At 39.8% G+C, this 24,686-nt stretch overlaps 1 protein-coding gene across 4 annotated transcripts in view; it reads left to right on the forward strand.

The window, feature by feature from the left end:
- Positions 1-19,983, forward strand: part of NKD1 (NKD inhibitor of WNT signaling pathway 1) — a 112,305-nt gene extending 92,322 nt beyond the window's left edge. For 3 of the 4 annotated variants that reach the window (XM_067302571.1, XM_067302572.1, XM_067302574.1), the window contains 5 exons: positions 565-660; positions 9,139-9,286; positions 13,029-13,113; positions 17,838-17,968; positions 18,680-19,983. In XM_067302571.1, coding sequence (XP_067158672.1) covers positions 565-660; positions 9,139-9,286; positions 13,029-13,113; positions 17,838-17,968; positions 18,680-19,254 — 1,035 coding nt within the window. In that variant the 3' untranslated portion in view covers positions 19,255-19,983. The remainder of the gene's footprint in view (positions 1-564; positions 661-9,138; positions 9,287-13,028; positions 13,114-17,837; positions 17,969-18,679) is intronic. The other variant, XM_067302573.1, reaches the window with a different exon arrangement.
- Positions 19,984-24,686: the final 4,703 nt, after the last annotated feature.

Consider the following 24,686-nt stretch of genomic DNA (forward strand, 5'->3'; position numbering starts at 1 on the left):
TCCCAGGTCATTCTTACCTGCCAGTTTCCAGCCAGGCTCCATTTTGGGAACTGCGGCGGCATGACGCTGAACCCTGTGAACTCTGCCAACCCCTGCAGGTCAGATATCTGTGTCATGGACAGGGCTCGCTGATGGGACTTGTGCCACATGTCCACTTTGGGCTAATGACTGCTCCTGGCTCTGTGCGATGCTACCTCATATTGTGAGTCTGTTTCTGTTATCTTGCTCCTCCTGAGTTAAGCAGAGTTTTCTTCTCACATTTTAGTGGTAAATCTTACTATATTCCAACAGCTTCAGGGAGTAGTTTTCTTGTATCTTTTTGTGTTTCCTACAATGAAGCAGAAAGCATCTTGCAGATTGCCAGGAGTCTAGCCTGAGGGCATTAGGGTTGTCCCGTGCTTGCAGTGAGGCTCCTTCAGCGTGGTGGACCGAGGCCTCCTGGGACGTATCCTGAGGCTTCCTCCCGCGAGGGAGTGAGGAGGGAAGCAGCCTCCTTCTACAGCGTCTCCTCTGCAAACAGGCCTTTTGCTTTAGGTAATCAGCTGCTCTTTGCATGTTTCTTAGGAATTGCAATGTGATGTGTCTGTAGAGGAAGATAACAGGCAAGAGTGGACCTTCACACTCTATGACTTTGATAACAACGGAAGAGTCACCCGCGAGGTAAGCAAAGTACAGCTGCCCCTTTGTGTGCAGCGTTGCTAACACGAGAAGTGTTTTATAACAGGAACATTTTTTCTTCTATGAAATAAAGGTATCCTGCCAACTCAAACAGCAGTTTCCATGGACCCTTCCCTCCTAGAAACAATCCCACCAGTAGTTTACTCTTTTCAGACATACTGTACCACTTTTTAAGCCTGTTGCTGTTTAATATCTGGGATTAGCCTTTAAAAAATAGTACTGGCATTTGAGGGGGAAAAATATCTGAAACAACTGAACCACTAAACACATTGTCAAAATAAACCCCTGCAAATGTATATTGTTCTGGTTCCTGTCGGCGTTTCAGAATGAAGCTAACCAAATAGCAAGTTTGCTTTCTGAAATTCTTTCCAGTAGTACTAACTATACTATTCTGTTGTTTTCACGGATATTAGGCCATGATCTCTGCCTTCTCTCTCCAAGTATAAATAACATTGGTGATGCTTGCTGGAGGACCATAGTGAATGGCTGTCAAAAGAATATCTGTGTGTATCTTGTATTGTTGGGGTGTCTTCAACTTATATTTCCTGTGTAAATAAGAAGGTCACATCAGTATAGATATATAGATTAGAATACAGTCTATTTTCAGAACTATTTCTATCAAGATTGAATAGTATTTCTAGAAGAGTGTCTTTTACTGAGATTTACTGCACTGTATTGGCATTGATTTTTTGAGAAGCATATTTACTGGCTCTCATGCCTTCAGATAATCAGCTGAAAATTGACAGTTTCTGTCTCTGGCTCTTATGCTGATCTATGAAAATTACTGACTGAAAGGAGTAGGGTAAATACTGAAAGTGTAGTGGCATTAGACATCAAATGACAGCATATTTTTTTTCCTAGAAGACTGAAGCAAGTCTCTTTTGGCATTTATGAGCAAATTGCCAAATGTGATGGTTATTCAGGGGTTTTGACATGTATATTGTGAGCATCATTGAGAAATATAGAGAGAGGGCAAGAAGGAGAAAAAAAATATATTGTCTTTGTTAATGTATGGGGAACTGAGCCCAGAAAAATTAAGTAACTTGCCTGAAGTCACACAAGAACCTCATGGCAGATTGAACCCCCATCTTTTGAGACCCAAGGCTAAGCCTTACTTAGAAGATTATCTTGACTCTCAAGAATAGGAAAAAAAACAAAAAAACCCAAACCCACACACATGGGTGTTCTTTACGTTCAGGCATGGAATTCCCATTAATGTCAGTGGGAGTTCCATGTGCTGAACATAACAAGAATATGCTTTTAAGTATGTATACAGTAATTATTTGTGATTATGTGGTACACCAAAGAGCTTAATTTGACTGTACTTAGAAAATATATTACAGCCAAATTCTACCTCTCCCTGCTAGAAGAGCAGACTGCAGCTTAAGTGAAACCAAATCTGTGCAGGGATTGAAAATTATACTGCTCTGAGGTCTGGAGCTTGCTATATTCAGGCTTGAACCCATGCCAAAAAAAATTCTTTTAACCAAGGGACCAAATAGGTTGATAATTTTCAGCTCTTTACGTGAGACCAAAGATAGAAACAAATAGTATGCACCATTGCAGAGTTTTCCAGTTATGTTACACACTTTTGCGAGCTGTTCCAGTGCCATTTGTATAACCCATCTTGCTGGTTGTCCTTGGTTGAATCCAGATGCAATTTAAGAGTTGTTTGTGCAACTAATGTTGACTAATGATAGCAGCTCATAGATAACATGGGCTACAAAAAGGAATTTCAGTCTCATCATATGATGTAGAATTTCTCATTTTGTTAGCCCCTGAGAGGTGACTCAAAATAGTGGGCTTGATCCTGCAGTCTGTTAAGCAGTTCTGCTCCTGATCCAGCAAAGGACATAGCAATGGGGAATGTTAAACACATGAACAGTTTCAGTTAAAGCGAATGGGACACATGCTTTGAGTTAAAAGTATGTGAGGCACATTGCGGGATAGGGGCGGAAGGGACAGCTCTTTCGTGGAGTCCACTCCAAGGAAGCGGGCTGATTTGTAAGTAGTAGAGGGCTGATGAAAATGCTTTCAGAACCAGGCAGCTGGTCTGAGCAAAGGTCCAGTATTCTGGTGAGAAAAGCTTAGTGTGAAACTTTACCCCTGCTTTGAAAATTTTACTGGACTGTCTCCTGGATTTGTAGTTGGATTAACTACAGTTATCTCCAACTGTAGTTGGAGATAAAATTGGATGTCACGCTCTTAAGTCAGTTTTCTCTCTGTAGATCTTGAAGTGCTTTACAAGGGGAAGTCAGCATTAGCGTCCTTGTTTGTGCTGGAAAAGTGAGACACTGAAAAAGGAAAGGACTTGCTCTCATCCATTTCATTTGGTTCAAAGTCAGTGTGTGTTTAAAACCTTGGTCTTTATGTCCAGAGAGTTTCTAAAGGAATACACAGTGTTAAATTGACTTTATAAAAGACATGTAGGTGGGGCAATTTTTTGCAAATGCACTAAATGCTTTTTTCATTAAAATGTTTGAAAATTGTAAATAAGATGTGGATTTAGTTACTGGACAAAATTTCCCTTGGGTTTTACACAATGACAGATCACCGCAAGAACATTCAAATTCCATCTTAGTGAAATTTCTTCTGGATCTAAACAACATCTTCAGAACTTAATACTGCTTTGATTTCCTCCTAGAGTCTGTATGACTTACTCCCTAGTCCTTATAATTAGAAATTCAGATCTAGTCATGCTTCTTGCAGGGATACACCCATTATGAAAGCATAATTATTGGGATGGCAAATTATAAAATTAGCAACCATCTGTTTTTAAAATACTGTTTTCACTGTCATTTAAGAAGGCCATTTTTTGTCCTTTTGGTGTAGTAGGAGATAACTTTCCTGCTCTAATATATGTATTACAAAAGTTGCCTAATAACATTTCCCTTCATTCCATAGACTGTTAAGAGTACAATTCATTATGTACTGTAAGGCCTTTTTAGAACTGGCAGCTGCACTGTAATTATCTTCACACAGTTATTTGTAATCGGACTTGAAACTTAGCTAATTGAGCTAATGTGTTTTCATCCATGAGGTTTTATGCTGAGCTCTTTGAATGTAATTATGCTTTAAAAACACCAGCTGTTTTTTGGCGATCAGTTCGTTCTCGTTAAATTTAGTTTCTTTGGTGAGTGGCTGCACAGGAATAAACACACCAGAAAGTTGTTTGTCAGGAGTAAAAAGAAAGGGAATTTCTTCTGGACTAGTTGTTGAGTAGTTAGCAGGTGACGCTCCTTTAATAAGAATGATTCAAAAATGGAAGTGATCAAACAAAGCTGATGGTTCAATAAAAACGTCCTGCTGTATGTAAAAATGAGACTACAAACAAACTTCTAAATGAGGCATTTGTACTTTTCTGAGGGAAAGATAATGAACCCGTATTGATGTTTCTCTTCATCTATTTTTAACGTTAAAAATGTTCCTTGTATCTTACTTTAAATACCCAATTTCTCTCTTACATTTCCTCTTTTTTTTTTTCTTTTTGATTATTTTTGCTCATGTCCTTTCATGACTGAGAAGGTTTGAGGTTATTTCTGCATTCAAAACTCAGCACCAAATCTTTGACTTGGGGAAGGGCACTGGCTTTTCTGGGGCTATGATTTATCAACCTGGCCCTTCTCTCGAAACTTGTTTTTTTGCTGCGTTTGTCACTATTGTGTTAATTCAAGATCAGCAACGGAACCGACAGATAGAGGAGTGGTGCCTGTCCGTATCAGAGGGCCCATCATTGGAAGCCATTAGATTTGGTGAATTTGCACCAGAGAGAAATTTTAAGAAAAAATCCTACTAACTTTTTTGTTACAAAGAACCAAATTAAATGTTTCTTCTCAGTGTTAAACTCATTGGTTATCTATCTCTTTTGTGCAAATGTCCTGTTCTGTTACATTAATTAAGCTGGAAAAGCCTCTTAGTTTCCTCGGGAGAATCCGTAGTTTGCTAACAGCTAGTCCTCTGCTGAGAAGCTATGCTAAGGCTGGAAAAAAGGGGTATTCCTCTACCATTAATATTTCTTAGAAGCAAAAAATTAATACCTGGAATGAGGACTTTCTCAGTAACATGAGTTCTGTAAGGAGTGATGAATACTGTCACTGAATACTGTTAGGAGTGATAAATGTCACCTGTTCTTTCTCTTTTTTGTGGGCCCATTAGTGTCCCTGGATGTTCTGAATTCCCACCCGTCTCCCACCAGAGACCTGTAATATATTCTGGCATGCACCATACATGTGTGGCCTTAACGGCACGTTTTTGGGTATTTCTACTGTGAATATTTCTGGCAATCTGTTAAAGTTGCTCTTTTTAACATACTTTGTCGTATTAGCTCTTTGATAAAATAGGATGTGAAAAACGTGAAGATTAACACTGTTAAATCCTTCAGCCCTAGAAAGAACAACTGTAGTCTTGTAAGCAAGACACAAACCAATCTGGGTATGGCATGTGCTGGCTGCTTCGATGCTACCCAGAAAGCCTTTGTTTTTCTCTTTGAAGAAAAATATCACAGTTTCAGTTTTCTTACTTGATTAAAATAGCTATTCCAGTAGAAATTCTGCACACCAGAAGCCCTTCAGAAGTCATTTGGACTCACACAGGCTACTTGCCCACTAAATACCATTAATTTACTATAAAGGAGAAATATCTTTTGTGTTATTATTTCTCCTCCCTCTTTAAAATACTTTTTTAAAATTTACAATGATTTTTAACTAAAACTGATTTAAAATATTTCAGTAAAAAACAATATTTGGGGCAAAATGGGAAACTGAAAATTATGTTCTTGTTTATTTTTCATGAAAAAAGGGAGGAAGTTTGAGAAATGTGAGATGAAAGTTTTTGTGCAGAAACTGCTGAGTGGCCTTAGTTATACAAAGCAGTTGCAGAATCGTGCAACTAGTAAAATTGTAGCGCATAGTGCAGAAAAGTTGATTTCTTTGGTAAAAGAGACATGCTGGTTGGTGGACCAGGAGAGAGAAAAAGTTCAATAGTTTTTATTCTTGATTCTTAACACTGAATTTCTTGAGGAAGGTGAAACCACTAGTGTACAAGCTGGTGGGTGGAAGGTAAAGCTGTGTCAACAGTTGTAGGTAGTTCTTTAAGGAATTTCAATTCAGATAATGTTCAGTGTGACAGGTTTCAAGGGAAGCATAAATTGCCCCACTCTCGTGGCAGGCCTACTGGAAGATGAAAATTCCTTTGGGGGTAATTATAGGCACGGCTATAAAACACAAATTTTGTAATGTATGTTGTAGTTGTCTAGTGCTACTAATTTGGCAAGAAGCCGATACCATATTAGCTGCCCAGAAAAGGGCTGTGAGAAGACAGTTTCAATCACAGTTCAAAACCTGTAGAAGAATGACTATTTTGATTCCTACCAAATCAGTGCCTCAGGAATTTGGATGTTATAATTGTGAAGAAATAACTACAAAGCAGCAGGAGGTTCAAGCTGCCTAGTAGCTGGTAGCTACTGGGCCAGAAGCTTGATAGATGGGCGAGTGGTGAGTGACCCGAGCAGACTTGTTTGACTGAATCAGAGCTGTCAGTTTGCTAGCACTTCCAACCCCAACTTAGGACCACAACTAAATGAATCCTATAATAAAGATGTTGCTGTTGGTATTTAAAAGATCAGCATAAGCATTAAGTGGTTACTTATGTATATTCCTGACCTCGAACTTGGTATATATCCAGTCCAATGACCACGTTGGTTCAGTTCCAAAATGCGCAGCAGAGCAGATTGTTGTGAAGGAAGCTGAGTATTAAAATTGTAACAAAATGCTAAAGCAGCAGAGTTACAAAACCACAAGGTGTTCTGATACCTTTGTGCAGTCTCTTAAACTTCCTGGTGCCTGGACATTGATTTGGGTTAATTCAGGCCTGTTTGGCTGTGAGATGTAAATTGTCCTAATGTGATGTGTGTGCATACATATTTCTGACTCGCAAAGTGGGTGTCACACAAGTGTTGCATCTGGCCTTACTTGGCAGCATTTGGGAGTACTTTTTAAACTGCTGAGACAAGTGGTTTGTTGAGAAAGACCCACACAGAACAAAAGGAAAATACAGGGGCAGCAAGTTAGACCTCACCACCAGAAAAAAAATCATTCAAAAGGACAGTGGGAGTAAAGACTTCTCTTCGCCTGTTGAAGTAAAAAGAAAGTAGATGATTAGCTTGTACAAATATGTACCACATTTTTGATGCATGCACCACAAACTTGTGGTGCCTCTGAAAAAAAGAGAGGGGGTTAGATTCTTGTCAAGGAAGGAGTTATTGATAACAACCTCTTGAGAGCAGCCTTGTGCAGAAAGCTGCAGCGTTGGCCGAGCACAGCCTGGAGAGCAGGGCACAAGGGGAGAGTGCTTGCTAAGGGCTGTCTGGGAAGGGCCTGTTCACCAAAGTGCTGAGTGTATGAGGTCCCATTAAATATAATCATGGTGCATAAGTATTCTGCTGAAAGGGAAGGTTTGGTTTATGAAGGTGTAGGATTATAGCACAAGGCTCCTAGATGGTGTCATCAATGGATGTTTTGTTTGCTTGTCTATTTATGTCCTTGTTTGGCTGAATTTTTCTTTTAGATACAATGAGAATCCAGCCTTTGAAGCTGGCTGACAGATAGTGCTGTGTCTATTTAGAGGTCTGGCTAGGTTTCAAATTAGGGTGGAAGTGTGAGAAGTGAGATGTGTTAAAGAGCTGTGAGGTGACCACCAGATTGTCACTGAGCAACCTTTCCTCATACAGGCTGTAGACAGTAGTTCTTGTCAGGAGGATGGAAAGCAGCTATGGACATGGTAGTGACAGCCTACATACAGAGACTCTTACAGCAATGGTAGAAAAAATATTTCAGTAGGGAAAGAAAGGAGAGACTACAAATTCTTCTCTGTTTTATGAATATTTGATCTTGAACTCACAAGTCTGGAGAAATTCCACTGAGTTTAGGAAAGCTAAGAGGGTACGTATTAAGACAAAATCTGGGCCCTCTAGGATTTAGTCATTCTGCCTGTTGAGCTGGAAAATCATCTACTATAAAATCATTTGTGGTGGCCATAAGGTCAGTATTTCTCTAAATGTCTATTAAGGACAAAATATTCTATGTGAACAGAGCTTAGTATTTCTGTGTCTCCTTTAAAGCTGGTCAGATAACAAGGAGTGTATGGCATATCGGCTGCCAGGGCTCTTTAGGACCTGCTAAACTTTGAGGCTGCCATTGTTAAGAGCATGACCCCTGAGCAAAGGAAGATCCTAGAGTTTTTGAGTCTTTATTGAACTGACCTAATCTTCTTCAGAACCATTTATATTTAACAAAGGATGATTTGGATATTTCCTTTGTGCTTGCAGGCATCTGGAAAGAGCATAGGTCCTAGGACAGATCAAGGAACAGGAAGACCAGCATGGAGAACTTTTCAGTTATACATTGAATGGCATATTTATAGCCTTCAATGACCAGTATGCTTTGGCCCTAGGTTGGTGCCCAAGATAAATTTGGGTGAAATCCCTTTGGGGAGAAATAATGAGCCAAGAGATTTCCTGTTTATCCTGGCAGTTTAAGGTAGTACGTTATTGAAACTTGGCTGGACTAGTTAAACAGCAGAGAACTTCCAGCATCTCCAGCTGCTAAGTGATGAGGAGTATAGTATTCCTCCTACCGGCCAATGGAGACAACTGACTTATCAAAATTGGCCACGGTTCCTTCTGACGTAGCCGGACACTTAAGCATTTGTTCATGTTCCATTGCCTTCAAGGAGGTGTATGAAGAATATTCCCTAATAGGCCAAAGTGGATAATCTGTGTTGTTCACATATATAAGTTTAGAATTGGTTTGAATTTTGCAAAGTAGGCTAGACCACAGTACACGTATGGTAGAGTGACATTCAGATTTAATCTAATTCCACACCTAAGGTTTACGGTCCTGCCACATCTCTGACTAGCTTTCCTCTATGCAATCTACCATTTAGCTATCCCAAGAAAATAACAAGAAGTAGTAAGATTTCCTGAAGATGTCATATTTCTTCAGTTGCTGTGTTTGTTTTGATCATATGAACTCAATTTTTAGTGCAGTATGAATAATTATCCCTCAGTTCTGTTGAAACCAAAGGAAAGAAATACAGTTTGGCTAATTCACAGTGTATGTCTGGAGAGCAAGAATAAATTTGTTATTATTTTGATCTCGTTTGCCCCATTTCATAAATCTTACATCATTTGATGCTGAAGAATATGGATCCGCTTGAACCATTCCTTCTGACTGTCAGTTAAATTACAGTCTAAACTAGGAAAAATGGGGATTAACAAAAGAGAGAAATGGATTCTTTCCTCTAAGGTTCTAGCAAGTTTTGCTCCTTTAAAATTCAGTGAGTTTTGAGGATACTTCAGCATTTAATAGTCCCAGGTCCAAAATAGTTCTATGTATCAAAGCTGTAGGTTTCATACCACTTTCATAATATTGTGTCTTTTTGTGTTTCAATCCAATATCCTAGGATATTACTAGCCTGCTTCATACCATCTATGAAGTAGTTGATGCATCAGTAAACCATTCTCCTAGTTCCAGCAAAACTCTGCGAGTGAAACTTACTGTGGCACCAGACAGCAGCCAGAAGAAAAAGAGTATCTTGTTAAATCATTCTGGTAAGCATGTGCAATCAGCTGTTTGAAAAAAGATTTTGAACATCTTTAAGGAGCCCTTAAAGATCCATCTCTGTATTCTGTCAATACAAATAAATACATATGTTACTCAAGGCAGGTAATTCTGTGGGCTTTTTAGTCCCCATGAACCTATTTAAGATCTCAGGTGCAAAATTGCCTATCCTCCTTTCAGTGTCTCTGAAATGAATTAAGGTCCCCATCCTGACTGATTGTTTCCTCTTGGCAGCAGTGACACCCCATGTGTTGTGTGATTGTGTTTGCATGCTGCAGCAAATTAAGTTTTTTATATATTTGTACTGCTTTAACCCTGCTGGTATAGTTACAGCCTTCAGTTTGTGTGGAAACAGTTGTAATAGTATAAAAATGCTTTATGCTTGTGCATAGGTATCACCACTGCTGGCTAAGAGTAAATAGTTCAGTGTAAATAACCTTTTATCACTGTAGCTATTTCTAAGCTAGAACCTCAGTAAGGATAAAATACCATAAAAATTATACCTCTGATTTAAATTCTTGCACTCTGCTAGAACTTGTAAGAAGTGAAATAGTAGAATCACAGAATCACAGAATCACAGAATTGCTGAGGTTGGAAGGGACCTCTGGAGATCATCTAGTCCAACCCCCCTGCTCAAGCAGGGTCGCCTAGAGCACATTGCACAGGATTGCATCCAGGAGCGTTTTGAATATCTCCAGAGAAGGAGACTCCACAACCTCTCTGGGCAACCTGTTCCAGTGCTCTGTCACCCTCACAGTGAAAAAGTTTTTCCTCATGTTCAGATGGAAGCGTCTGTGTTTCGGTTTGTGCCCGTTGCCTCGCGTCCTGTCGCTCGGCACCACTGAAAAGAGTCTGGTCCCATCCTCTCGACACCCTCCCTTCAGATGCTTGTACACGTTGATAAGATCTCCTCTCAGCCTTCTCTTCTCCAAGCTAAACAGGCCAAGCTCTCTCAGCCTTTCCTCATAAGAGAGATGCTCCAGTCCCCTAATCATCTTTGTGGCCCTTCGCTGGACTTGCTCCAGTAGTGCCACATCCCTCTTGTACTGGGGAGCCCAGAACTGGACGCAGTACTCCAGATGTGGCCTCACCAGGGCTGAGTAGAGGGGGAGAATCACCTCCCTCGACCTGATGGCAACACTCTTCCTAATGCAGCCCAGGATACCATTGGCCTTCTTGGCCACAAGGGCACATTGCTGCCTCATGCTTAACTTGGTGTCCCCCAGCACTCCCAGGTCCTTCTCGGCAGAGCTGCTTTCCAGCAGGTCAGCCCCCAACCTGTCCTGGTGCATGGGGTTATTCCTCCCCAGGTGCAGGACCCTGCACTTGCCTTTGTTGAACTTCATGAGGTTCCTCTCCGCCCACCTCTCCAGCCTGTCCAGGTCCCTCTGAATGGCAGCAGAGCCCTCTGGTGTACCCGCCACTCCTCCCAGTTTTGTATGGTCAGCAAACTTGCTGAGGGTGCACTCTGTGCCTTCATCCAGGTCATTGATGAAGAAGTTGAACAAGACTGGAGCCAGGACTGACCCCTGGGGGACACCGCTAGCTACAGGCCTCCAACTAGACTCTGCGCCACTGATCACAACTCTCTGAGCTCTGCCATTCAGCCAGTTCTCAATCCACCTCACTGTCCACTCATCTAACCCACACTTCCTGAGCTTACCTATGAGGATGTTATGGGAGACAGTGTCAAAAGCCTTGCTGAAGTCTAGGTAGACAACATCCACTGCTTTCCCCTCATCTACCCAGCCAGTCATTCCATCATAGAAGGCTATCAGATTGGTTAGGCATGATTTCCCCTTGGTGAAGCCATGCTGACTACTCCTGATCACCTTCTTTTCCTCCACATGCTTGGAGATGGCCTCCAGGATGAGCTGCTCCATCACCTTTCCAGGGATGGAGGTGAGGCTGACTGGCCTGTAGTTCCCTGGGTCCTCCTTCTTGCCCTTTTTGAAGACTGGGGTGACATTGGCTTTCTTCCAGTCCTCGGGCACCTCTCCTGTTCTCCATGACCTTTCAAAGATGATGGAGAGTGGCTTAGCAATGACATCCACCAGCTCCCTCAGCACTCGTGGGTGCATCCCATCAGGGCCCATGGATTTGTGGGTGTCAAGTTTGCTTAAATGATCTCTAACCCACTCCTCCTCCACCAAGGGAAAGTCTTCCTTCCTCCAGACTTTCTCTCTTGTCTCCAGGGTCTGGGGTTCCTGAGGGCTGGCCTGAGCAGTAAAGACTGAAGCAAAGAAGGCATTCAGTAACTCTGCCTTCTCTGCATCCTTCGTCACCAGGGCACCCACCCCATTCAGCAAAGGACCCACATTTTCCCTAGTCTTCCTCTTGCTGCTGATGTATTTGAAGAAGCCCTTCTTGTTGTCCTTGACATCTCTCACCAGATTTAATTCCAAACGGGCCTTAGCCTTCCTCGTCGCATCCCTGCATACTCTGACAACGTTCCTATATTCCTCCCAAGTGGCCTGTCCCCCTTTCCACTTTCTGTATACTTCCTTCTTCTGGTTGAGTTTTGCCAGGTGCTCCTTGCTCATCCATGCAGGTCTCCTGCCTCCTTTGCTTGACTTCCTACTCATAGGGATGCTCCGCTCTTGAGCCTGGAGGAGGTGATCCTTGAATATTAACCAGCTCTCTTGAACGCCCCTTCCTTCTAGGGCCCTAACCCATGGGATTCCTCCAAGTAGGTCCCTGAAGAGGCCAAAGTTTGCTCTCCTGAAGTCTAGGGTTGCGATCCTACTTGGTGCCCTGCTGCCTCCTCGCAGGATCCTGAACTCCACCATCTCATGGTCACTGCAGCCAAGGCAGCCCCTGACCTTCACATCTTCCACCAGTCCTTCTTTGTTTGTTAGTACAAACAAAGTTAGTTTGTTAGTAGTTAGAAGGAGAAATAAAAATCGTTATTTGCCCCTTCACTTCAAATTTTGCAATATGTGGAATCTGGACAGGTCTTTCAATTAGTTATTAAATACCTGGTAATGAAAAGATCATGGCTAATGCATGCTGATCGATTTTAAATAGAAATACTGAGCCAAGCACTGTTACCAGACACACACGGGAATTTGGAAGGCATTGTAGGCTACAACTGTCTGTAACGTGGTATGTGAGCAATGATGCATTTATTACCAAGGTTGGTCTATGCATAAGAATTGCACCATTTTTTCAATACTGGCAAAGTTTGCCATATGTACCATTATAAAGTGATGGCTTATTCATCTTGTGTTCACTCTAATAATAGTCGTATCATCACGATCACTTCAGTAGATAAAGTAGTGCTAAATTAAAACGGTGAAAGTACCTAAAGTAATACCTCAGTAGAAAAATGTGGACACCTTATCCAAAAGGAGACCCTCAGTATTTGAGTTTTAATATATGCATCCACTCAGTCAAGTGCAATTACAAGCAAATTTGCACTGTTGGGAAGCTGCATGATGCAGTGTTGAGCTCCAAACTAACAAGCCCTCCTGAGGGATCCCAAGTGTCAGCGTGGCTCAATCTAACCTACCACATGGCTTTCAGCCTAACCCTGACTCACATCCCACAGCCAAGGTTATGTCTGCATAAAATCTGTTCTGTGGACAAAAACACTTCTGAGGAAATTAAACTTAATAATGTATTACATCCTGACCTACAGACAAGAAAAGATGTGTTTACAATGTAGCATGTTAGTTAGACAGACTAACAGCAACAGTCATGGGAGAATAATGTGCTTTTTCTTGGTGGCAGATTTGCAGAGTGCCAGGCACAGAGCTGAAAGCAAAACCAATGAAGAAGTAAGAAGCTCTGAAAAGAAGCAGCGGGCTTCTGTCAGGTAAGAGCAGAGAACTCTGTCTCCTGAGAGACAGGGCTAGCTTTGGCGAAACCTCACCTACTGATTTTTTTCTTTTCTTTTTTTTTATTGTTATGTTAAGACAGAGGAATTGTATGATTCTTCACTGTGCAACAGGCAGCAGATTCCACGGGTGGATGCTCTGTACAAAAAAAGCAGCAACAACATTTTAATTGCATTTAGGTCTTTGATTAAAAAAAAAATTCAAACCTGTAGTTTCCACTATTCACAGTTTTTCTTCTTCTTTTGGCTCTTTGGGACGACACGCACCATCCTTTTAGATGCCATCTGCAAATACTGTACCTATTAGCAGAGTTTAATGCAGAATGGTGTACCTTTCAGCTAGAAGTGTCTTAAAATCTTTTTATCTTCATAGAGACCGGTTCCTGCCTATCTGTGTCCTCCTTCCAGCCCATCTTCTTCACTGATTAACACAATTAGCTCCAAGCTTTATTAACCTTCTCCATCTCGTTTATCAGGTCCTAACCAGACCTGCCTCTTTTCTGCTGCCTTTCCTCCTAAAGGTGCTGGCTACAATATCTAGCAAAAGGAAGGAGGAAGGCAGCTCTTGGCAGAGCAGCAGACAGAATCAGCATCTCGGCAAGTGCCCTGCGTAGGGTCCGTCCCGCAGAGCAGGCGAGGGCAGAGCTTCAGCATGCTGCCTGCACCGTGCTCGCCTCCCGCCAAGGCGGCTTCGGTGCAGAGCAACTGTAGGGGAGTTCATGTCCGCTTTCAAAGTGTGCTCGTCCCGTTGGCATGAGAAGTAAACTCACCTCTTACTTACTTCACAGTGACTTTGCAGAGCAGCTACCTCAGCTGACTCCCATCGCCAGAAAGCCCGCTTCCCCACTGCCTCAGCGTCTTTAGGACAACTTTTCCCTCAGGGGATTAGTCATGAGGTAACACCCAGCTAGGAATTAGCTGCTTGCTTAGAACTTCTACCTTTATTGTAAACTTGAAGGAAAATTTGGATCATTCCTGTTTTTGTTTTTTTTTAAGTTTCCAAATATATTTCAGCACTTGAAAAAATACGTCTGTTGTCTGTAATGGAATTCTGCCTCTGTGACTCAGAATGCATCTATTTCCCATTGAGTACAAGCCCAGTACTTCTTTTTTGCAGAGCTGCAGGTACACTTGCAGCCATCTAGAGATTAGATTAATAAAAAAGGGGTTTAGTTCTTCCCTAACAGGATGTCCAGCATTATTTTGGATGCCAATCCAGAATAGGACTTATTGCTCTGAAGTGTGTTATTGTGCCATTTGCAAGGTTAGCAAGAGCACATACCCTGAGAATATCCTATTATCAGGAGTTCCATCTATGTTTTAGATATTACCTCCACTGAACACCAGAATATGTGGTAGTAATTTGCAATGTATCTTTCAAGTATTTTTTTTATTTTTACAGCTAATAATAATGCTCATCTCTCAGTTGAGTGTAGGTTTGCTATTCCTTTTTTGAATTTGTTGGTTTAATGGGTAGAAAAACAAAACAAAAGCAGGTAATTTTGATACTTTTCAATGTACATCAGTTGGTTTAGACAGTTCATCTCCATATGAGTATACAGGTTTGGTTTAGTCTAAGATTGCATGCTAAGGCAAAGGGAAATGTTTGCACAAATGCCACAGTAATGGCATTGAATCATTAGCTGTATTTGTTTCTTCAGCTGCAAATTAAAAAAATTCCAATTTAGGCCTTCTGTGGATTTAGAGAAATTTGTCCAAAGAAATGTATTTATTTTAGTAAATTTATCAGGAGGAGGAGCATTTGGTTTTATTAAAAATGACAACAAAAACTGTGCTTCCCTTTTCTGGATAGAGTAGAAATGCTAGCGAATTATCCTAGTGAGTGAATCCCAGTAAGATCAAATTTCAGATTATAAGATGACTTCTAACCTTTTGTTAACAACTCTTTGCAAAATTTTTTCCTACTTAAAGAATATTCCATGTTTTTGCTTGCTGGCCTGGATGTGGTGCTCAGATTTCCTGTGCCCATTAGCAAATGTTTGCCTTTTGTGAACTTAATGGACTGGGATTTTTTTGATAATTTATAGCAAAAGTCCCCTTCCGGTTCAAAGTCCTTCCACCATCCACCTTAAAGCCCTGTTTTTGTAAATGTAGTTGTTTTATGAATGTTAGCCATTTCCACTTAAATATGCATCAAATATTGGGACAGTCTTGGCTCGGCCCCGTTTGTCCTCCTCATCCCTTCGATTAGAGGCTACCTAGACAGTACAAACCTGAATCTTGAGCTGGGCAGATCAATATCAGGCGACTGTCGGCCTCTGACAGTTTTTGCTGTATCTCATTAAATGTGGCCGGGACAAAGAACCTGGCCACTGCGCATGAGTATGGATGTTTGTGCACTCTGGCCAAACTGCAAAGCCCCTTCAAGGCTCCCTAAGGCTCAGCAGTAGCTCCAGGTGTTAATGCAGAGGCTTCCCCTTGAGAACGGCAATGAAGACTTGTGTGAAGTACACACATTTTGCAAATTCAGTCACTTAGGAATTCTAGGCAAGACGTGATTAATATTCAAGATAAAATAGATAGAGATGGTTTTATCCCTAGGGTGGGAGATAGATGGTGGGTGGGATTTTTCATCCCCTGGAAGCTACAGGAAAGAGTTTTCATCCATATCAAGATCAAGTAAGCAGATTTATAGATGTCTTGCCCAGCATGTGTATTATAAAATTGATGGTGGAAGAGCACTGGCAGACAACTTTGTGGATGGTGTGGGAATTTTAGAAAGCGCTTTCATATACTGCACAAATACTTAAGCAGGTGTCTTTTCTATTGGAAAAAAGAAAAGGAAGAAACCAGCAACAACAATGTATATTCTTACAGTCTGTGCTTGATGCAGGTGCATGATGCCTGTATCTTCCCATGTATATGCAAAAAAAGCATTCGGGAGCTGGATGCCAGAAGCCTCATTTCTCTGAAGTACTTTAAGTTCTCTTTGACAGTAGAGCACATCTCTCATCAGTGTGTAATTGCTTCACGGTGTGTGTTTGCATTGTTGAACTTCATCTTGCGCGTAAGAAGGTTATTAGCATGCAGGGCTGTGGCAGTACTTGTGTAGTTTTTCTTCACTGTCCTGATGAGAGATGGAATTTATTACAATTACAAAGAAAAACAGGTTCCCTGTTAACTCAGTTTTCAACAGACACTACTGTATACAGTGTTGCTTCATCGTGCTAGTTCAAACCCAGTGATGCTTTTTATGGGTTAGCTGTGCATTGTCTTTAACACGTGTGCAACTCCCGTTGGTTTCTGTAGGCAACTCAAGCACGGCAACCTTCAGTTAGCCGGGTTCTAGCCCCGAGATCTTTTAAGTTGACTTGCTAAAATGTACGATCCTATAAAAGTGTGTCTGAGGCAGGAAAGGTACAAGAGTTGGCTATCTACCTAAAAATAAAAAATGTCTGGACAGTCCCTCTTTTTTGACAGTACCCCGTGTCACTTCTGGTGTTCAAAGCTGACTGCAGAGTCTTTAAAGCTTCACTGCTTTCCAGACAGGTTCTCCTCCATTCAGGAGAATCTACCCATATCAAAGTGGAGCAAACATGATCTTCCATGTAGGTTGTCTTGTAAGAAACTGTAGATCTGTGCCTGACAGAGACACTAGGGACTCAGTTCTATAATGTCCTAAACCCTCTGACCCTAGATCGGGAAAGCAGTCTGTGCCAAAACTCTGTGGGATTATTAGCCTCTGGAAATCTGCAAATGTGTTAACAAACTAAAACCAGTATTTTTGGCACTTTATGGAATGGAACCTGTAGTTAGGAACTGGTGTAAAATACAAGGCCAAATTCTGGTCTTTCAGTGCATTTGCACAGAGCATATAAAAGCAAAGCCTTTCAAAAGTCTTTGTGGTCTTGAAGATTGAAGTATCTGAATGACAGGCAGTGATTTAATCAGGAGTTTTCTGCTTATCCCTTTTGTTACGTTGAAGATGCTAATATCTGCAGACATCCATTTAAATTGCTGAATTAAATTGTAATTGTTCAGCATTATTGGCTACAATTTCATAAACCTCTGGCTGATTTTTTTTCTGCCTCATAAATGAATGGTATTTCAGATATTCATTCTCAGGAAATAGTTTTGCTATAAATAAAATTGCAAAGCTGAGCAGGAAAAGGAGTTGAGTTGCTGAAGCCAGGGACTGGTCTGACCTTTTTAATTGTATTTTGGAAAGCAGCAGTTACCTTCAGCTATTCTACCAACACTTTTTCTCCTCAGGTTCTCTCTAGTTATTACACCTGTACTGTTGCCTGTCTTTCTGAAGCAGATATACATGGATGTTAATCTGACATGAGGCTTGCCCCAGTACTTCCTGATAGCAGCGGAAACAGTTGTATCCAACAGCAGGTTTTCTTTGGCATTTCCAGATTGAGAACCAGCTGAATGGTTTGGCCCTAAGACAGAATGTAAGAAGCCCTTGGAGCATTTTCATTTGTTTTCGCAATTTGTGATGCAATTTGAAAGCATCCTTTGCTTTGCAACATCGGGGTCAATTTATATGAGGGGAAAGAACAGTCAGTTCAGGCCTATCGACTTAGCAAATCTGGTCATCCAGAATTTCAAGTGCTTGTTGTTCGTTTGTGAGCAACTCCTGTCACTTCAAAGGGCACATTAGTTGTTGTTTTGCAGATGGTGATAACAATTTTAAAGAAGTTCTGCTGAATTTTAAATTTGCTTCCTGCTGACAGATATCACCAGAGTGAGAACAATGCAGAGCAAAGTGGGTGCTATCGTCATTGTGTTGATGAGAACATTGAAAGGAGAAACCACTATTTGGATCTTGCAGGAATAGAAAACTACACATCAAAGTTTGGGCCAGGTAATTTGGTAATTTATGTTTCAACCTTTTGGCCTTTTCTTTCTTCACTTGCATGTTCCAAATCAGGGGCAATGAATTTTGAACCTGTGTGACTTGTCTGTAGCAACTTACTGGAAGCAGTAGGACTGAATACTGCAAGATAATTACTGGTGAAGGTGGAACCACAATGGAGTGGTTAATGTGCTCTGAAGTATTTGTTTGTGTAGCTAAACTTGGAGGTGAGCTTAGGAGACCAATCTTTACGTCTAATCTATTAAGTTTAGCCTATGTGTAAAGCTAGGACTGATTTTTGGATGGCAGGGGTCGTTCCTGAGCTAAACCAGCCCATACTTTGGGTTTTGTAACCACTGCTGACCCCAAAATCAGAGAATGTGGGTTCATACCTGGAAATTTAACATCTGTCCCCAAATTCAAGGGATCTGGATTTCTTCCCTTTCCCTGTCCTCTGCCAAGTTTTACTATTCCACTCAGTTATTTTGGTGAATTTCAGATAGATGATGACCAAGAGAAGATAATCTAAAGACTTACATATATATGTGTATAAGTTATTTACTAATCAGAATTATTAAATGTAATTAAACTAGACAGCTATAATTGCATTCACTTCCTTAGGAAAAATTCACTCTGCCAGTGATGCTATCCCTGCCAACTGCATGCTACTAATTAAAACTTTGAAATACTAGATGACTAAGTCAGCTTGTTATTTCCTAGGATCTCCTCCAGCAGCTCAAAAGCATGATCCACCAAGCAGAGTTGTGAATCAGACTAGATCCCGTTCTCATGAACCTGAAACCTTCCATGCTCACCATAGGAAGTCTCAAGTGGTGGATCCAAGCTACATCAATTTGGCTGAGAGTTCATACGCCAAGATCGCAGAAATCCAACAGAGGCTCCGGAACCAGGACTCAAACAAGCACTTTGTGAGGTCTCCCAAGGCCCAGGGCAAAAATGTTGCTTCTGTGCATCCTGGAAGGGCAGTAAGAAATAAACCTTTTCAAGGGGCGCCCATGCCAGTTGCTTCCCCAAGTGCACGGATGGGCCAGAATCTTCCTTATCTCCCCTTGCAGTCTCAACAGGTTCACAAGAAGCACAAGCAGAGGGCAAAAGAGAATCACCAAATGTGCAAAACCTTCCAGTCTCCAGGGACAGTTGTGGAAAAGGAACATGTGAGGGACCTGCCCACAGTCATTTTATATGAAGGCCAAGTTGGACAAATGATACAGAGACATGAACACCACCACCACCATGAGCACCACCACCACTATCATCACTTCTACCAGACATAAAACAGATCCCACCAACATCCTCCAGGAATCATCCTGTATGAAGGAAACACTTTCTTGTGTCACCAGAATTAAGGCATTACTAAGATTAATATTATTGATACTCCATTCATATTCAGCTAGCATATATTTTAGAGGTTATATGGAATTCTCAAAACTTACCCTATTTATATGTTGTGGAACTGCATAGCTTACTTAAACAACTTGTGGATTGATTTTTTTTTAAGTGGCTTGTAAAACAGCAAACAGCCATAGCTTTTTGAGCTGTGATTTCATGCAGGTCGTCAACGCACCACTTTACAAGTACTACTTCCATTGTAGTAGAAAAGATACTTCAAACACTATTGCAGACATCTAGCTTACCAGTCTGCTGTATGTTGGCTGATCGCACACAAGCCTTTTATCAGGGGAGCAATGTTCGAAGGTTTGGACTCCAGAGATACTCAGAATAACAGAAAAACAAACAGCTGCTACCTCTAGTATTATTCAGATTTTATTTTCTTTTTATTGATTGTAATGTGCTACAGGGGGATTTAATATACTGCATTCATGTAGCCTGTTTGTGTTCACATCCTTTCAAACTATCTTAATAATTACAAGGAAATATTAGCTATACTTGTCAACAGAGCTACATTTGTACATCTTACACTTTATTTTCTTGAGATTCTTTACTGACACAAGTACAGTCTGTTATATACTGGGTAATATTTAAATATACTTCTTTTACTTTTGTTTTTCTATTGCTTACTCTCCGTTCTGTTTTGGGAAACCATTTGAAAAGAGGAGGATGTGAAATGGGGTTTTCAAAACCATCACTAGATTTTAGTGCTTGGGCCATAAGTATAATTCATGGGGGGGGTTGCGAAGGAGAGGGATTATTTGGGGGTTTTGTTTTGTTTAAATCCACAGTTCTTTGTTTTGCGAAAGAATTGAGGAAAATATACTTTCTCACTTTAAATGTTGGCAAATATATATAAAAATATAAATATAAATATAAATATATATAAATATGCACACTCTCAGGTACATTTTGTTGTGTTTTAGAAATCTGTGGTTTGAATATTAACATTATAATTTTTTTCCACAACAGTGACTTTTTAAGTATGTTATGATAAACATATGTCATGGCATTTTCTTACGTGCCTCCAATTTAAATTTCCCCAGTTCCTACAAATTTGTGCTTTTCCCATTTTAGAGACAATTCAACATGTGAAAAATATCATTCACAGTCATTCTGGCCTCTTCTACCTTTTTCTTATCAAAGGGCTTCCATTCCATGAGGGAGAATGAGATCAAACTTGCCAGCCCTTACTGACTGCTGAGAAATTTGAAGGTCAAAAGCAAATTGGAAAAGTGAAAAGGAAGGGTCAGTACATTCAAGTTTTACTTTCGGTGGGGCCCAGATTTATAATACATTCAGCTGGGTTTTGTACAGATCGCCATTTTGCAGGTAGAAAGTGACTTAAAAACACTTATGTTGCTTTTGGAACTTTAAAGTAGAGAACTCCTCACATAAAAGCATAATTGTGCTATCAAACATATTTGCTTTTGGTTTCAATTTCTTTTAAATGTTGTGGTATTTTGTCTATAGTATATATTGTAAAATGTAACTATCCCACATTATTATAAGACCTTTATGATTAGGGTTGTTTTTTTCTGACTAGGGTTTTGATCAGTCTAAAATGGGATATTACCCTACTGCTGAACAGTTGAAACTTTTAGAAAGATGTTGTCCTTTCTAAGAACATAGAGACATCGACTTCTAAAGAAAATAAAGTTGAAAGCCTTGCCTTTTTGTGGAATTGGAATAGAATCACTGCTTCTTGGTAATTAGGTCCGTGTCTTGTCTCTCCGAATCAGCAGTTGTTTAGACTTATTGTCCTCTTTAAAAAATCTGGTTTATTTTATTTTATTTTTTTTAGCTGTCAGCAGTGTGTTCTGTTAAATCTTACATAATGTTTTTAAAATGTGTTTGATCTGTGTGACAACTATACTGTTCTGTTTATTTTTTAAATTCCTAAAGTCCAAAAATATTTATATTCAGAATTTTCTGTATTGAAAATATGAAAAGGCCACAAATTTGGTTAGTTACCACTGAGTTGTTCTAGTTTAAGCCTTTTTTGCTGCTTGTGTATCATTCTTTTCAATGTATATATAATTATGGACTGCAAAAAAAAAAAGGCATTTATATGTCTAGTAGAAGGAATAAGCTTATTTATATTATAGTGTTAACAAAGTCTGATGTATTCAAGTGACTTACGTTATACCGCATGCAAACACACAAGTGTACATTCCACCTACGACGGGATGCCATGCTATTTGTTCTGAAGATGTAATTAAAGCTGTTCTCTTTTCAGAAGAGCGTATGCCACAAAGGCCGGGAGGTGGTGCTTCTTTCAGTCAATTTTTTAATGCAGATCATTGCTGAAAACTAGAAAACGTTCTGCAAAACTAGAATGCTTTCAATAGCGTGGGCTTTTCTAAGAAAAGGCAGTGAAGGGGCGTAAATGGTCTCTCACCCAAAGATATTTTGCTAGAAAAGATAACAGCACCAATAACAAAATCCCATCTGACTGAAAAGTGTGCAGTACTAGCTGTGCAAGTGAACTTTGAAATATAACGCAGCTGAGCATTGGTTACAACTTTGCATTGATTTCTTTTGTTTTATTATATTTGGAGATTCAACAGACAAAGTCTACCTTGCTTAGATTCTGTGAAATACAAATGAATTTTAATATCGTGGCATCCCCATACTAAAACTTTACACCAGCCATGTATGAACATACAGTATTTAAATACTGTGTTGCATTTGTGTTACGTGCATTAAGTGTGAATAACATGTAGCACAGTTTCTTTTCACAGAACCCTAAGTTTCCGTATCTTTTAAAAATGTTTGCTTTTCAGTATTTTGTATAGTAAATATAGATGGTTTTGACTAAATGCTTTATTTATTTAACAGCAAAAACTGTGCCAAGAGAACCCCCTGTTAATTAAAGTTTTACTAGTTCAGAAAGTATATTTCCTTCTCCTTGTTGTGGATTTCAGGGGCATATTGCAATTGCTGTCAGTGCTTACAGATCCCACTGATGAAAGAGCTTGCATTAGCATTTTTGGGAACAGGATCAGGCCATAAGGTGTGGACTGGGTATACTTTGGTTGTATATTTAAACTGTCAAGTTTCAAAGTTACATTTCTTGTCCCCTATTATTAGAGCTGTGTTGAGTTACCAATTTTTCAGCTTGGTGTTAATTCTGAAAAACCTAAAAAAAAAAATTAAAATTTGTTTCAGGCTGTTCAAAAATGTGGCTGTATAAAATAGATTAGTTTCTGGTTAAAGAAAACATTTCATTTCCCAGAAAAAAAATTTTTTTTGGAGTTGGGCATATTGTTACTATTTAAAAATAAAATGGAATGGCATGAAGTCATTTCAAATAAAAAAACCAGCCTTTTCACTTATTTTTTCTGTCCTTACACAAGCAATTCAGCAAAACTAAGTTGATCCCAAAACTTGCACTTTTTCCTGAAGAAAATTTCAGCTGAAAAATTTTGCTCAGCTCTACTGCTACAATATTTGGAAATCCAGGGTCTTGAAAACAAGGATGTCTAAACTTTTCTCACAACTTTATGACCACCTAATATGAAGTAAACAAAGCTAAGGATAGCAGAGTAAATCTTTGTCCCAGTGAAATCTCTGGTAAGACTCCCAAACTCCCACTGGCTTCAGAGTGCCTATAATTTCATTCCAGGAGAGTAGGTTTGAAGTCTACATAATGTGCAGACAGTGTTTTCAGTATTTATATTTCTGCTCCTTAATGTTGATGGTTTTGTAGTAGCTAAAATTATACAGAATTTTAAAAGAGATCAAGCTGGTAAGTTAATTAAGATCAGCAGCAATTACTGGGCTTTATACTTACTCACTGGAGGATTTCAAGGCACTTCCAAATGTCTTTGAAATGCCATATAGTCATTACTGAAAAGTAGGACCCAGTTCTGCCCTCGGATGCTGAAGTAGAGGTTCTCCTAGCATATTGGCAGACCAGCCCTGTAAGGCCAAACCAAATTAAAAAGCCACTTTGACCTCTATTGTTGCCTTCCTACTCTAGTCATCATGAGCAGAGAACAGTGAAGTATTGTTGGAGAAGTACCCTGAAGGGAACATATGGTTGTACTAAAATGTGTCCTCTGCCAGAAGTTAAATATCAAATGCCACAAGATGGATTCTGATGGAGGTGATCTTTTGTAAGGGATAACTGCTGTGTGTACTCAACAGTCTACAAGTTGCCACATAAATATATCGATATGATGAATGCTTGCTGTTCTCCACATGTCATTGTGTACCTCAATTATTGAATGACGGATTTCATTTGTATTCCAATTAACGGCAAAGTGACTCCCTTGGGGCCTAGATTGCACTTGAGAAAATTCATCATGCTAGAAAACAACTTTGCCAAAACATTCAACATGATTTTTGCCTGGAATGTAGACAGGAATGTTTGTGTTTGGAAGTGTGTCAGCTGGTCAAGTCTCACCTTTAATTACCTTGATGTAATTCATCAAAATCTGAAAATATGTTTTCAAACATGACTTATCCACAGTTTCACGGGGAATCAAGTCATATTCAGCATCATGTTAATTGTCAGACTTCTTTTTTTAAAACACACCCAAGCAGAAACATGTTTGAAAATCCATGAAATAAAACTGAACTTAATATATTTGCTAAATAACTTTGGTGAGAAGATTTCTCTAATGCACCTAGTAGCACAGCCTCAATTTATCGCATAATGATTTATTTTCTCTGCATATTTGACAGCTGTTAGGTTGATTTGACTTGTGAAGGGGTATCTTGGAATTTTTTTTGCCTTGTATACATTTAAAATGTGCTCAGAACGGGCTAAAAAGATAAGACTTAGAAAAGTAAATAACTTCGTATAGAAATGATTCAGTAGACATTGAACTGCCATCTCATTTGCAGTTTGGATCACAGTTATTAAATAATGAGGTTTCAATAACACTATAATTTACTTTTATATTTCTATATAATTTTAAATAATTCAATCCTATTGAGCTAAAATAATAGAAATTATATGATGAAGTCTTTTAATTTCTTTGCTTTAAAATAGCAGGACTTGAGGACTACACAGATGGGTTATTGTGAGGGTTAGAGCTATGAAGAAAGACTGGCGAGGGAGGGATAGAAAGATTTGGGAAGAGGAGGGGTAGCAAAGAACTGTTTACCAGAGGGGGAAAAAGACAGTCAAGAGACAAGAAAATACTGTACGGAGAAGAAGCTGTATTCATAGTACTATTTTGAAACTTTTATGGTACATTTATCACTCATAAAACTGTAACAATAGTTCATAAAATGTTTTTCTCTGGGAGAGCTTGAAAGACTTTCTAAAAGAGGTCAACATCTAGTGTGCAGCTGGAGAAGTAGA

This window comes from Apteryx mantelli, chromosome 10 (genome assembly GCF_036417845.1).
Source record: "Apteryx mantelli isolate bAptMan1 chromosome 10, bAptMan1.hap1, whole genome shotgun sequence".
Taxonomy (NCBI): Eukaryota; Metazoa; Chordata; class Aves; order Apterygiformes; family Apterygidae; genus Apteryx; species Apteryx mantelli.